Here is a 15,930-nt window from a genome sequence, read left to right as displayed (position 1 = left end):
CAGGGCCTGTCCTGATGTCACACACTGACCCTTGCTCTGGTAGTTCACTGCGGTCATCAAAGAGCTGGAGATGACCTCTGGCACAGAGACCAACCCCACAGAAACCTTTCCTGATCATCTGCCCCAACTGTTCCAGCAGTCCTCGGTGCCCCAAAAGTCTTCTGAGCTTTTCCAGTTAACCCATAGGATATTTAAAGTCTCAAAATTGGATGTGGTACACTAGCCAAGGTCTTAATATTTTGAGAACAGTGGACAGATTACATCAGGTGGCCTATGTTCAAAACTTCCACTTAGACACCCCTCAGTATCTATTTTCAGATCCACTAAAACCTCAGACACTGTTCTGCAGAGTTGCTGTAACTGTGTGGTAGGTTTTAGTTACTTTAGTACTCTTACCTATTTGTCCTGATTGAATTTCCTCCTCTTTCAAGTATTTTTTCTAATTCATAATTTGAAGTTTGAGTCCCATCTGTGGAACTGATTAAACTATCTGCAGTTGATATAATCCATTAACTTAATAACCCTATTTTATAAATGGCTTCATCAATGGAAATGATTGAGTAATACCAAAAGCAATACAGGTCCCTAAGGAACATCAATTGTTCTATTTTCAAGTTCAATGATGAAACAATGATAGCATTTTTCTGAACAACTTTATAGTATTTCATAACATTTCAAATGAGGCTGTTATCTTCTGCTTTGCTTTTAAAATGTTGTGTTAAAGCAGCTGTTTCTCTTTTTTATCCTGAAGCTCATTATATTGCTTTTCAATAAAATCGTTTTAAAACTGTGTATTAGTAATAAATTTTTATTGGTAGATGTAAACCCAAGCCTTATTTATTTTTAATTTACTATTTAATTCAAGGATTATCCCTCTTCCGTGAAGCCTGAAGGAAAAAGACATTGAGTATTTCAGTTTTCCCTAATTTACTAAATGCATATAATTTTGTGTGTAATTGATTTAACTTCCCTTTCTAGTAGAGGTTTCACTAGGCTTTAGCAGTCAAATTTTTTTGTGGTTTTCTGTCCTTTTTCACACATATCTGTGCTCTTACATTTATGCATAGATACATATTCTCCCTGTCCATTCTTGTTGATTTTTCTGTTTAAAGAATTTATGGCACAGTTATAACGCCCTCTTATTATAATCTCTGGTTTCCCATTGCATTGGCATAATTTGTCATTATGTGTCCTTTTATAAAGTATTCTGGAGTGCATTTCATCTACTTAGGTAAGACATTCCAGCTTCTCAAACTTTTCAGAGAATACTGCTCTCCTGAAACCAGTTCCTCTCCTTCACACACCTACCTGGGGGGACCACAAAACAAACCTTTTTGTATAGAGAAGTGAACTGATTTGAAGTCCATGTAAATTCTATTGTATAGCTTTGCATCTTTGCCTAAAATTTAAAAATTGTATTTTGTAACCAGGATCAAACCCCTTTCTTCTTCCAGATTAGCAAACTTCTCCTCACTAGTCTGAATCAAACCTAAAGTAGTCACTCTTGAATTATATCCTCCATGAGTTGTTAAAATAGTTTTGAGGTTAATCTTTAGATTAATAAAAGGTGCTGGCTAAATGAGAACTAATAAATTACTCTAAACTGAATGAAAGAAGTTTGTATTTTGGTCTTTGAGTCAAAAACTGTTAAATATGTGGGTCACTGGGAACCAATACAAGTATCAGCACAAGATCTGTCTAACCAAATGAAACAATAGAAACATAGCATTACTTCAGTTATTTCTAAAGCGCCAACTGCAAAGTAAGTGCAGAAACTAATTCAGAAGATGGAAGGAGAACACCACCACCAATAAGTAGATTTAAACTTACTCTTTATGATGCACTTTCATCAAAATTTGTAGTTGCCAAGTATCAAATTTCATTCATGCAACATCAATCCACTAAGAAATACATATTCTGGTGAGAAAATTAAAGTCCATATTTATGTAAAAATTGTTTTGAAATAAAAATAAAACAAGATCTTTATTTTACAAAAAAAAATTATTATTTTTTTACTAACAGAATAATTATTTGGAAAATGTAATTTCCCACACGAAATAGTTAAAGGAAGTTAAATATATTTAAAAATGGAAGATTCTGCATTTACATAGTTATATGTCATTAATATTGAAGATATGCTTTCTGGCAAAAAACTTCTCATGCTTAAAAAATGCACCTTAGTTTTATACTGTACATTACAACAATCAGTAGTAAGAAACAGAAGTAGTAAACAGGTCATATGCAAAGAAAAAAGTTACATATACAAGACAGTTACAACTGTGACACAAAAAAATTAAAATGTTCAGTTTTAACAGTATTTGAAGGCAATTCAAAATCATTTCAGGAATTTTGTGAAATTTAAGGCCATTAGTTCTAAATAAAACATATCTGACACAAACTCACAAAACTGTGTATTTTGTACAAAATATACATGCAAAACCATTTTATAATTATATACGAACAGGCATATACTAAAATTTTTTTGGGTAGTTCTGTACACAAAATTGTGCACAAAGCAACATAGTTGTGCAATTTTTAAACCAGTTAATTAACATTATCATTCATGCACCCTGAATGAAAATGTGATTAAATGACAATATTAAACCCAAGTATTAAGAGCCAGCATCCCTTTGAACGGGTAATCTAGACAAAAAAAGGTTATGATTTTAAATTTTTAAAGTTTAAAATGGTCCATTATAAAACATCTGCTGTAATCACTTCAAAAGACATTTCTGATGCAAAATTTCTAGTGCTTTAAGGGATGCATGATATGATTGAATGAGCTCGGTGACTCAACTGTAATACTCTGATAGTTCTGAATTGAGGTAATTTTCTTTAATTAATTATAGCAAGTAACTATTCTAATTTGTTTCAGTAGCTAGTTTAAAAATCTGTAAACTTAGATAAACTTAGAAATTGGAGAATCTCTGAAAAAATACACATACCTCCCCCTCAGAGTTTGGAGTTAGTTACAAGTCATATGCAACTATATTATTCACATTTCAGGAGTTCATTCTGAAACTGTGAGATGAATGGATTACTGAGCACTGACTGAAGCAATTCAGTTACTTGAAAACACATAGATATATTTGTCCTTTTCTTAGCTTTCATTTGTATTTGTCTGGACAAACATTCAAAGAGATATTGCTTCTCTTGTTATCTTGTGACAAACTATTGCAAGCTAGAAGACATGTGAATCAATATTCCAAACTTTTATTCTTAAGAATAGTTATAAAAGTACTGAAATTTAAAAATAGTAACATGTAAACATTGATATAGAGTAATAGCATTCCTATACATTTATATACACACAGTATTCAGAGAGGACACTATCTTCTGAGTTGAAAACCTGACTTGTGCTTTCCCCCTCCAATAAATACATCAAAAAAGTAGGATGCTTTGTAAAAAAAAAAAAAAAAAAAAAAAGACTCAGATCATCAACATTTTACTCTTAGCATTTAAAAGCTTTCCAGTTGCTATGCAACTATAGGAGAATTTTGGTATGTAAAGAGAATTTTTCTAGCTCCAAAAAGTTATCAGAAGCTACTGCTGCATCCAGAGACTTGTGATAAATGCTTCAGAGGAGTCATATCTGAGTCTGCAACACGTGAATTGGAGGTGTATAGGGTGGTGGTGCAGGTAATGGCTTTATTCCTCTGACTCTCATGTAGGACAGAAACTGCTCTGGAATTTCAGCCAAAACATCTTTAGCAAGTCTTGCCATGCTTAGCACGTGGTTACCACTTCTGTCAATGTAATCTCGAAATGGCACAAACTACAAAACAAAACAGATCATTAACAGATCATTCACTTAGGTCATTATGCAAACACAGAATACATCTTACAACCTAAAAATAAAGTTTTATCTAGGGAACTGAGAGATAACCCAAATATATCAATGAAACCTGTCTTGGGCAATCTGAGTGAGCCATGGCTTATGTGTAGAGGTTCACCTACAGTGAAAGACAGATTTTAAAAAATCAAGATACAATGAATATATATATGTAAAATACATCATATAAACCACAACATATGTACATACAAAACAGGTAAGGTAGCATATTAATGTACTCTATCTCTCAACCCTTTTCATACAAAAAGGTACTTTTGTCTCAGAAAACTATCCTTAGCCTACATTCCCTGCTTCTGGGGCTCTCCTACCAGGCTGCCTCCCCTCTGGCACTTTGTGAATAGATTTTTTGCCCTCTGAAGTGAACAAAACAGAAAGGATGGCTTTATATTTTTGACCATTTTGCATTATACCTGGTAGAACTATGAACCACCCCAACACTTTTAGTATTATACTAACAGATGCATAAAGAATCTAAGCAAAAAGAATTGGATTCAAACAGGAACTTTTTATGTGATACTCAGATCTGCAACACCTAAACCAGTTAGCTACCCAGCTCTGGCTGGGATTTCATAATACTTCATGAGATGCTTGTGCTACTGGCATAGAAAAAAGAAACAACTCAGGCTCCTAGATTTTTATTCAAAACAGAGAGCACATAGCAAAGCAGTGGGTTAAGTTTGCTAATAGGTTATGCCAAAGGAAAGCTTGATTTGAAATTTTGCTTCTTGATCAGATTCTGGAGCCTATCTCAGGTAACAGCTGGATGACAAAATTGGGATTCAACATCCCAAACCAATTCTGGTGCTGATATGCCAGGCTATGCTATGGCACCCTTCTGCTCCCCCATCCCCCAAAAAACCCAAACTAAACAAAACAACAAGTAAATTGTCCCTATTTGTTTGCTAGCTGTTGTACTCCAGGATAAAACTAGAACTGATTGTTAAGTCAGACCCACAGATATTTCATCGCCCGTCTCAACTCTCAAATCTTTTGCCCATTATACCAACCACACAAATTATGCTTTCTTGGATGCAGAGCAACCACAGTCACAGACTAAATTCCATTTTTCTGAAAAGCATTGAAGTTTTCAAGATTTAGGGGTTACAGTGCGTTACAGTGAAAGTTTAACCTACACTTAACTTCTAAGATCCTGAGAGTTTCCCAGAAAAGACAGAAATATAAGAAATCTAGTAAATGTATTAAACAAAGAAAAAAACCTCAACAACCTCTTGGACAAAAAAAAATAACTGTAAAAACATCCAAACCCAAAGACAACATTTCAGGAATAATGAACTTAAATAACTTTTACAACAACTTCGGAAAGCACTTCTCACCCTTTACTTATGGAAGCCATCTAGGCATCAATCTACTAAAAGACATTTAGAATTCAAGCAAGAAACGATTCTCTGCATAACTTTCCTGAAAAGGATCTCAAGCTGCCAGGAAAAAAGGCTTCCAGTCTTCGTATTTTAACTATGTTACATTAAACTGAAATCAAATTAAGTTTAACCAGCTACTGATTAGGGCATGCTCCCAGGAAGCAGTATGTCTGCAGTTTCTCTGAAGATGATGACTCAGTTGCAAGATTGTTGAAGCTAGAAGTGCCCTCACAGAGGTCTTTTAGTCCAACCTTGCTGCTCAAGCAGAGCCAGCAAGCACAGGCTGCTGCAGCCAGCAAGACTAAAAGAGTAGTATTCCAGACAGAAGCATCCTTCACTTCTTCAATGGGTTGTGTCCAAGAGCATATCAGGTGTAAGGGCAGAAGAACAGGCAAAAAGGAACCTAATTTTAGGGTATGAAGCCAGGAAGCAAGATATCTGCAGTCCTATAATTAGCTGTCTAAACCATTTCTGTGTTTACTCAGTAAATTCTCAAAATACAAGAAGACAAGCTTCAATACTGTGACATTTACTAGAACTGACTACTTAATTTCATAAAAAACTTCTATTGGTTTTCAAAAGCCAGTCCAGAACTGCCCTGTTTCAAGTGGTTGTTCCTTCTTAAACTCTGAAAACTTTCCTGTAAGAATACACCTGACTGTCCCCAGAATCATGGAGGTTGAAGAATAACGAAACGAAACAAAACAAAACAATCATCTCTGTAACCTTCTGGTTTACACATTCAGCCAGGATGGAATCAGCTTGGTGTTCATGTCCCCCTCATGTTATTCATTTTCTAATGCAATGTCAGTCTTATGTAAAAAGCACATGCAGTCTGAGTTAAAGAACAAAATGTGTCCCATCCCAAGAGCTCACCTTACCCATTAGTCTGCAGACATGAAATCTCACACCACTGTTCTGTAGCAAAGTGAGACTATTTCAACAGTAATTGTTGACATGCAATTATACAATGTAGATGTCCTGATTTAGTTCTCCCTCCCCCCTCCTTACAATAGATAGATGTTGGAGGAGCTGGAGAAACTATGGACAGATAATCAAACATAGAGATGCACAAGGACAGCAAACATGTAGAAGAAGTAGAGATAGCAAAGGAATAGAATGAAAGACAGAAGGGAAACCAAAGGGAAACTGAAGGAAGGTCAACTGCTTTTTCTATAGTTTAAGGGTTAAAATAAAAAGGCTAATACGCAAAATTTTCAAGACAAACAACAGGTACATTACTACAAGTATTCTCCTAAAATGTCTTAAAGAGCAAAAGTATAACATAAAGGAGCAGAAACGAAATAAACTGAGGAAGAATTGGTACACATGAAGTAGAGTCCCTGGGGTACACATATATACTAGTGAGGAAGGAACAGTGAAGGATATGTCTTTAAATGCATTGCAGTCAGTAGTAAATATAAGAGATGTAGTGACTCACTCTTAACAGGCAAATTTTTCCTTTACTAATTTAATCATAATATTTGACAATACTGTTAGAATTAACAGTTAATTTCGCTAGCTAATTTTAATTAACCTAATACACCAAAAGGTAAACTTTTTTATATTTGAGTTGTTAGTTTTATAAAGGTAAGTCAGTTTTATCCTGCCAGATATAAAATAAGGTCATACCAAACTTAAAGGGTTTGACATTATCCCTTTTTATTTATTTAGCTAGCCTATGAAGTATTTGTTAGTACTTAGGCAGAAAAAGAGCTCAAAATAATACTGCCTTCAGGTAATTCAGTATGGGTTGGGGCAACATTCTGATTTAAATATGTTAATACTAAATAAATGTTTTATTACATTTCTGACATGCAATGAATTCTAAAGAAATACCAAAGGGTATTCATTCTAATTTTTTAAATTTATTTTTCAGTGGAAATTAGTATATCTCTGATGCAAAGCCTTTTCACAAATCTTGCTTAAAACACTTTAAGAACTCTATCCATTTATGCTCTTTGAATGTAAAACCTGCAGATTTTGGGGACACTGTTTCTTGGGAAAATTATGTTGCTTATATTTAAATGCATTTAAACATAAGTGCAATGTATTCCAGAGATGCCTGAATTAGCTTCAAAAAAATCTGACAAGGCACAGGCTTTGCAGAAATACTAGTTTGGGGTCCATTCCACATATTGCTCTGTTGAAAGCAGTGACATATACAGCATAACAGATTACAGACAGCCCCTCTCCATCCCAATAGGGACTACCAAGGAACACTACAAAGGCTTTGACAAAATGAGAAACATTCTTGTCTCCTGTTCAGCTGTCCTACATCATCCCTACTTTTATAATTACCTTTTTGACAACACTAATTAAAAAAGACAGCATGTTTTACTCTTCTAAGAGTTTAGTATGTCGTTTTCCCATCACTTGTTATCTCTGCATGTTGTAAAAATGAAAAAAGTCTCTTTTTCAACTATTAGAGAGTTCAGGAATCCATGACTTTCTTTAATGTATATCTATAAAGAGTTTGAGGGTAATTTAACTGTTATCATCTTATTCTCATTTCTGATCCCCATTTAGAAAAAACAAGAGGGGAAATTCTAATGTAGTGTTCATTGCTCTGAGAATTTTAAGTCTGTAGAAAAAATCTCATAATTTTAGTTTCCATATATTTATGTACATTTATTTTGTATTCTAATAGAAACAAATTGTAAAATCAGCTGTCATACATGTTTTGAACACTTCCTTGGATTGGAATATTGTATCCACTGTCAGTCATCAATCAATCCTTAAACATTCACATATCAGTATTTGTAACATTAAATATTTTGAAGTTTCAGTTCCTGCAGATATCAATGAAAACAGATATACATATTCCAAGGTTCATCAGCTGCAATCTGACTTTAATCACCATGCAATATAAGCTGTTCATGTAGCTCAGTTATTCTCTCTCTATGCATATGCTACTAAACAACAACATAAAAACCCAACCTGTCTTGAAGAGAAGTGAAAATAAATAAGAGGAAAAATAAGTGAACACTGTAAAGTTTGACAAATAGGAGGAATAAAGACAGAAGAAGAAATGGCTGATTTAAGGTGAGATTTGAATCTAAGGATGCCTGTGAGTGTTTATTAAGAGGCATTTGGATAATGTCCTGTTTTAGTCAGTCCTGTAGTGGCCAGGTAGTTGTACTAAATGTCTGTTGTAGGTCCCTTCCAACTAAAATACTCTATTTTATAAATTTATTCAGCCACTTCCAGGAAAATAAAATGCCTTCCATAAAAGATTTAGACAGATACCATTCTTTTTATAGACACTACGTTTCTCAAAATTTTCAGTACCTAACTCTTCTCCCATAGTTGTATAACACTAAGACTTCATAACAGTGTCTTGCCAGTTAGGGGTCATTTCCTAATGAATTCAGATCCACCACTATGTGTTATACAAAGGCTTAGAGGTATTGTAGAGAGGTTCTAAGCTTGTTATGAATACCTCAAGATAAAGTATGTCTGTGCTAAGGTAAAATGAGAGGCAGGAATACAGTTAGAAACAAGAATTCAAACCAAACAGGAACAGTAAAATCTATTAGTTCATATTTTCTCTCCCACCTGAACAATGTCTCTTTCTGCAAATTTTCCTCTTGAAGAAATCCTGACTACATCTCCATCCAGTTCTTCCATAGCTACAAAAAAAAAAAAAAAAAATTAAATCTATGAGTTCAGGTACACAACAAAAGAGTCTTACTGAGAAAAAGTTCAGACAATGTACACTTTAGGGCACCAAAACCAACAACTGTTATTTAGGTAACTCTCTAAGATCATTTGCACCATAAAATACCTCATGTTTTATAGCTATTTTGCACTTTTTCACGGAGACAATACATACTTTTTGTCTTTATTGTCATCTTCAGAACAAAACAGATCACGCTAGAAGTCCCTATCCTTCCAGCTCTCAAACCAGCAAGTATATCTGTTTTTGTAAGGCTATATTTATACTTTCATAGGTGGAGAAGAATTCATCAGCAGCTATTGTTACAGAAGCTATCACAGGATGGAGCACAAAGAGGTAGTAAGTCACATTCATACTGAAAAGGCAGTATCTGCTAATGCATAGGAATGAGGAGTGCTTACAAAAATTTCTTAAATTTATTGGGTAATTCTTCTTGTATCTTCTGAGCAGGATCCAGGAAAACTCTCAAATTTTTGAGATACCTGGAAGCTATTCTAGGTAGAAAGGCATAGCCACTCTCTGGTAAGTGTAGAGATGGAAGGATTTGGGATCTCAGATTATCGCTCAGACATCGGATCTGCAATTCTACAAAGTTTCTTTCAGTGTATGCTACAAAAATCAAAGCCTTGCATCACTGAGCTTCTTGGGGGGTTACAAACTGGGCTGAATTCACCAAAACCAGCATTTCAAAACCTAGTTCTTCTGAAGCAAGAACTAGAAAGCAAAAATGACATTATCAGGAGCCAAATTCAAAGTAAGTGATAGCATATTTGTTCAAAGAAAAAAACTATTAGGTCTGTAGAGCATGATGCCCAATGATGCTGTTGTAAAAACATACATGTGTTCAAACTAGAGACTGAACTAGAGACTGAACAAGTATTTAAAGGAGATTCACTCAAAATTTCCAAATTTCCAAAACAGATATAAAATATATGCTGTTCAGAAAATCAAACCTAAAAACAGTATTCAGAGAAGTATCCTATTTGCCTAGTCTGTTCTTAACATTCTTTAGGAAGCCACCCATAGCCATGTTAGATACAGAATACTGGGCAAAACAGCCCCCTGATGTGACCTATTACAATCATCCTCACATCCTTAAGTAAAGCTCTGCCAAACGTATGTGTCATCTACCTGAGCCCCTGTGGTAGTCCCCAGGGACTGAGAGATCTAGGGAACAGTGATATCACATCTGAAGAGGAGTAACAGTCTCTCTACAGCAGAACTGAAGCTTCAGTGACATCTGAATTTTAAGACAGTCTGCCTGAACATAAACCCTCCTGCAGACACACTTCTTCGGCATCTACATCAGACATGGAGTCCATTATTTTTTCCAGAAGGAATTTCTTGGGCATTGAGGGACTACAGACTTGGCATACACTTAATGGGTGAATCTCACTGAGGCAGCACACTCAAGGATTGTGGATCCAAACATGGAAACTGTATCCTGCAGTACAAATATAATTCCGGCTTCAGAAAAGCGGTAGGGATGACACCCCAAGAACATGTCCTGACTGAGTTAAGGAGAGCCTGGGCAAACCCAAGGACTGGACGGACAGCAGAAAAGGGAAAAGGCAAAGGAGGGTGAGAGAAAAGTAAGTAACACAGGACTAAATTTGGGAATTCTCAGGAGTAAAAATTAAGTTAACCAATTTCCGTCATATGCATTTATGAATATGAACTATCTTTTCTCACTGAGTGTGGCATACAATCATCTGAAGTGTAAGTGTCCACCTCAACAATTCCTTCAAGGAATAAGATACTTAAAACTATCACTAATATACCACTTGCCCCAAAAGCATTAAGAAAGTCAACTCCCAATAATTTTTTTTGTTTTATTTTTTCCTCCTTTTTTCATACTCTTAGAATATTTGTAGGAGAATTAACATGTCAAGTCATTAGTCAACATTAAACATCTGTGGCAGTAGTACTAAGTATACTTAATGTACAACAGAAGGCATACTGTCTAACCAGACGTACTAGAATTAAAAAGAAAGGATTTAGGACTTCGAGGAACAGATACACAGAGAATGTCTACACTTCACAGTGCAGTGATATTTATGATGGCACTTAATAAATTAGTACACATAATGGAAGCAGTTTAGTTATCGCAATAATGAATGGTATTCTGGAATATCATATGAAAGAATATGTAAATAACCTGGTAATTTCTCTCCTGCTTTAATATTCTCTCAATGCTGCTACACAGTAAAACTCAATCCTGTTACCAAATGAAACCCCAGATCACCTCAAATGTATCTATTTTTTCTCAAAATTTTATTACTGCAGTAAGATCAGTATTTCCAGCCTTCACAAGGCATCCAAATATCCGTGTTGAAGAAATTCAACATTACTTGATTATACTTAATTACTGCATTGGGTTTTTTTTCAACTGATCTTCTGGAGCTCTGTAAATGCTGAGCCTCCATATGGTTATGTGACTTGAACAGAGAGCCTGAGGGGCTACACAGCTCCACATGGTAGCTTGTAATCACACTGAGTTATCAATCAATCCAGCTGGAAATGTCAACAGTGCATATTGCTTGTTTCATATTATGTTCTTCTAAAGAACAATATTTGAAAAGCCACATATTACTAAAATGTAAGCAAATACAAGAAAAAAAAATCTAGAAAGAACACTAGAACACTTACCATCAAACTCTGCTGGTCCTACCCCCACTATAATTATGGACATTGGAAGCTTTGAAGCCTTCAAAAGAAGAAGAAAAAGAGGTTTAATGCATTATATAACCTCTGCCAATAGTATGAGAACAATCTGAATAAAAAATATGCATACGTTATGTTTCAAAGAGCAATTTTTTTCTCCCCTAAAAGGTTCAGGGGTGTAAACTGTCTGCTTAAGTGGTACAAAGCATCTTGGATAAAGATAGAAAGGCAGATGATTATTTTAATTTATCTTTTCATTACCAAATCTTTGAATCATGTAGGGTGCTAATTAAACACAACAAACTATGTTCTGGTTTAATACTAATATGACAACTAAGAGGACAAATTTATCCGGGAAACTTTTGTAAACTGATGATTGCAAATATGTACCTAGTGATAGTCTGACATTTATTTAAATGTACTTTGCTGTTTCTTGGTATTACACAGATGGTTGGTACTATGGGAGACTATTTTTTACATTGACTTGATGCCAATTTTAAAAAGGAAATAACTAATCTATTTGAGCAATATGCATCTTATATTTATATCATTAATGAAATTTTATTTGAGTTAGTCATCCATGTCACAAAGTAAACAAGATATCAAACTGGCTTATGGTAAGATTTTCAATTTTATTTAATTTTTTTCATTCAATGAAACAAGTCAAAGATGGTATCTGGCTTTCCCTGAATAAACTCTCTATAAAACCTTTAAAATTATGAAGACAGTATCATAAATATTAGACTCTCCCGCCCTGACAGTAGCACCAGTTTACAGAAATAATCTGAAACTGCCTCTGATGAAGAGAGCAACAAATAAAAAAAACATCCACCAAATGTCAGGGTTGACAATTATTGCTTACTGAGTTATTCTGATGAACCATTAAATGTCTACAGTCATTTTAAACATTAAACAGGAGTACACACTGGCCAAAAAAATCAGAGATGTACACCTTCTGATCTCTTAGAACAGAACACCTCCTTGTTTTTCAGGTGTTTTCTAGAATCTTATTTCTTGATTGTAAAGAAAACATCCTTTAAAGAGATTCCTACTCACACAGACACAGATTCATGTGATACAGTGATATATGAAACAGTAAGTGGCAAGGACAGTATAAAGACAAAGAGTTAAACTCTTGCAAATAAACTTAAGTGTTGGCATTTCCTGAATGACAGCATAACCTTTAAACAGTTTGGTAATACAGAATGTATCTGACATATATGCTGTAATGAGAAAGATGCCTAAAAGCACAATGTGTTAAAAATTGAAATATATTCTTTCTGAGTTTTATACACATCAAGTTACATTGAACGTGATTGCCCTTTTTAGTATTCTGGATATTATTAAGGCAGAAAAAACTGCTATTGAATAGCATTTAATTAGTTCTGTCATGGTCCGTGCTCACATTTCAGGAAGTATGCAGAAAAACGAAGGTATCTTCACAAAAAGTAAAGACAGCAAATATTCCCAAACTTCCAGTTATTCCAACCTACAACACACCTGCTGTATTTCCAGACGGTTGTAGACTAACAGCTGTTATTCCTGGAAACTAACTATTACTGGAAACAAGGTTTTTCTGTATGTCTTAGTGGTAAATGAATTAATCTTACAAGATATCAGCCAACCACACTTACGGACTTCAAATGGGGGGGTGAAGCAAGAGCTGCTCTTTTTTCTCCACTGAGTCTTTTTGTCACCTAAAAGCTCATCTAAAAGAAACGACATTTCAAACTTGTAGGCTGGACTAGAGAACATACATCCAAGCTAAAAGCTTGTTTATCCCCTTTAGAAGTGAGAGTCACTTTATCCTCCTTTAATACTGGAAGGTGGAAGATAGAGAAAGTAAAGTGGTACCTTTGAACACAGTTACAGCTTTGGGTGTAAAAACTCACCAGGTGGGCTGGTAAGTTTATTAGTAAGATCAGAGTCCTTACTAATACACAGATTTTGCTCCCCAGTGAAAAACCAAACACTGTGGCAGTATTTTCATGTGCACTCTACTAACTGGAATGGTATCGAACCTCTGCAGGAGGTAGTGAAAGTGGGTCTTCAGAAATATGCCACCTAATTCTACACTGTTCACTTTGACACAATGCTTAATTACTTTAATGTAAGCTTTTCACTCACCACTTTGCTATTAACTAGATCCGCTGTGCTATGTTAAAATCTATTGGTGGAGATCTTTTCCAACTTTGTCTAAAAGTGTTTCTGTGTGTACTTGCATCTGAAATTTTCCAGGGGCAAAAGCAAAATGGAACCTGTTCATGACACAGAATATTACTTATATACATGGCAGTTTTGAAGAGAAAAATATTGAAAATAATGAAGAAATTGAGAAACAATTAAGAATTCTCTGAATTCTAAGGGGCTATTTAGAGGGAAATCAGATGACTGGTATGCTTGTCATTTGGGATCAGAAAGCTGGGATAGTCTTCAAAAAGCATGCGAATCAAAGCTGTCTGCAATTATGAGAATGATAAAGAACAGTTCACTGTGCAAAACTGCATGGTGGGATGTGCCTGAGAAAGGAAGAGGCAAGAAGTAGATGAGGAAAATCATACAAATATACAGTGCTAGAGAGAAGAGCATAATTTCCCACAGAATACTATCTATTTAGGCTGAGGTTCAATTTTTGCTTTCTTTTTGTCTTTATGCATAACAAACTTGATAAAGATGGTTAATTACGGTGCAAATATCGTGCCTGACATATTAATGGATTGACTTTATTGCCTAAAATATGAATTCCTAGAAACATAATTCTTCTAAATTTCAACACTTTGATCAAAACTTACATTCACTATGGATTCTTTTGTCTGAGCCATATCAGAAATAACTCCATCTGTAATAATCAGAAGAACAAAATACTGGGAGCCATCTTTTACTGAAGCAGCATATCTAAGGGGAAAAAAAGCAACATTATAGTCATAAACAAAAGCCCTTAATAAAAGGAATTAATATAAGCTGTATTTTTAAAATTTGACTACTACATAATGCAGTGAATTTCAAAAGTAAAGACATTCATAATTATGGTTGACATTCTACTTTTAAATGAAAACATTGAAAAAACACAGCTAATACAATATTGATATTGATAATCTGCATCTGTTGTATCAGTGAAAACTGGGAATTGCTTCACTACCGAGAGGATCATGGGCAGAATGTCCTTTATAGAATCATGAGTTGTTAGAAAGTCCAAGTTGTTTAACAGTTGTTATCTCTGGGGAACATAGTTTGGTATGAAGGGCATACACTAATATTGAATGGTTGGATTTATAGCATGAATAAAATTTATCAGGAATCAGCAGATTGTGGTTATTTGTTGGTTTTTGGTTGGTTGGCTGGTTGGTTTGGGTTTTTTGTCTTACAAAACCAGGCTACTGTTGACCACACTTGCATATTTACACATTTATGTGCACATTTGTACAATGGCTGAACACGAAACCCTGCAACCCTGGTTTAGATATTCATCTCTTTGCACCACCCACCTTTCAAGACTCAAGCTTCTCCCTGTGCCGTACATGAATGAAAGACAAAATACATCGACTGCCATTCCCGCCTCAGCTAAAGGACCCAAGAAGCAACTGCTCTATGAAAATGAGTAGCTCTTGAATATTTGGAAAGTCTCAAAAGAGAGTCCATAGCAGCCACACTGAGCCCTATGGCCTGTGGGTCAAAAACTAATACCTCAGTTAATTTATCTTCAAATCCCAAGGGTCAAAGTGTCCTATATAATTAGAAGCTTTTTTTGTGTGAAGTTGGCTGCTCCACATGACAATGGCCAATATAGTTCCTACTTTCATGAAGACTCTTGGTACTTGAAGAAATCAAATAGCAGAAGTTTGTCATAAAAAAAGCAATGAGTAGTGTGGAGAGCAGTAAAAGAAAAAAACTAATTGCCACTACTATTGAATACTATTGAATACATGGCCAAATACATAATATGACTCTCAAAGAACTCACAGTTTTTTTGGTCATTGAACATGAAAGGCGTGGGTCACTGAACAGGATATGTTCTAATGATGGTCATGATGACTGCATATGCCCAGAAAATTCAGCAAGTAGTGCTGATAAATACGATGCTGTAACCACAACATTTATAGAGTTTGGAGGAAGTTACAACTCAGAGAAAGCCATCACCTTTCCTCACTTGCCCTCCCCAAGATACAGATGGGTAGAGAAGCCATACAGACAGTGAACCTGCTGAATATCCTCTGTTTGCAGGCTGGCTGTAGGGATTGATAGTTAAATATCAAGATTAGCAAGACCTAGTGTGGAATACATTTTCACCACAATGCATAGACTTCTTTTATCTCATTTTTCCACAATGCTTATAATCTTTTCAATGATGATTGCAA

The 15,930-nt window shown here is 35.0% G+C and overlaps 1 protein-coding gene across 2 annotated transcripts in view; it reads right to left on the bottom strand.

The window, feature by feature from the left end:
- Window positions 1–15,930, bottom strand: part of CPNE8 (copine 8) — a 110,629-nt gene that overhangs the window by 26,149 nt on the left and 68,550 nt on the right. Inside the window, exons 17-20 of one of the 2 annotated variants that reach the window (XM_032688404.1) lie at window positions 14,368–14,470; window positions 11,561–11,618; window positions 8,791–8,864; window positions 1,991–3,775 (exon numbers count right to left, since the gene is read on the bottom strand). In XM_032688404.1, the coding sequence (XP_032544295.1) occupies window positions 3,587–3,775; window positions 8,791–8,864; window positions 11,561–11,618; window positions 14,368–14,470 (424 nt within the window). In that variant the 3' untranslated portion in view covers window positions 1,991–3,586. Of the gene's footprint in view, window positions 1–1,990; window positions 3,776–8,790; window positions 8,865–11,560; window positions 11,619–14,367; window positions 14,471–15,930 lie in introns of those variants that run through there. The other variant, XM_032688406.1, reaches the window with a different exon arrangement.

The sequence above is a fragment of the Chiroxiphia lanceolata genome, chromosome 5 (genome assembly GCF_009829145.1).
Source record: "Chiroxiphia lanceolata isolate bChiLan1 chromosome 5, bChiLan1.pri, whole genome shotgun sequence".
Taxonomy (NCBI): Eukaryota; Metazoa; Chordata; class Aves; order Passeriformes; family Pipridae; genus Chiroxiphia; species Chiroxiphia lanceolata.
Note: the sequence above shows the minus strand (reverse complement) of the source record. Positions and strands in the feature narration are given on the sequence as shown.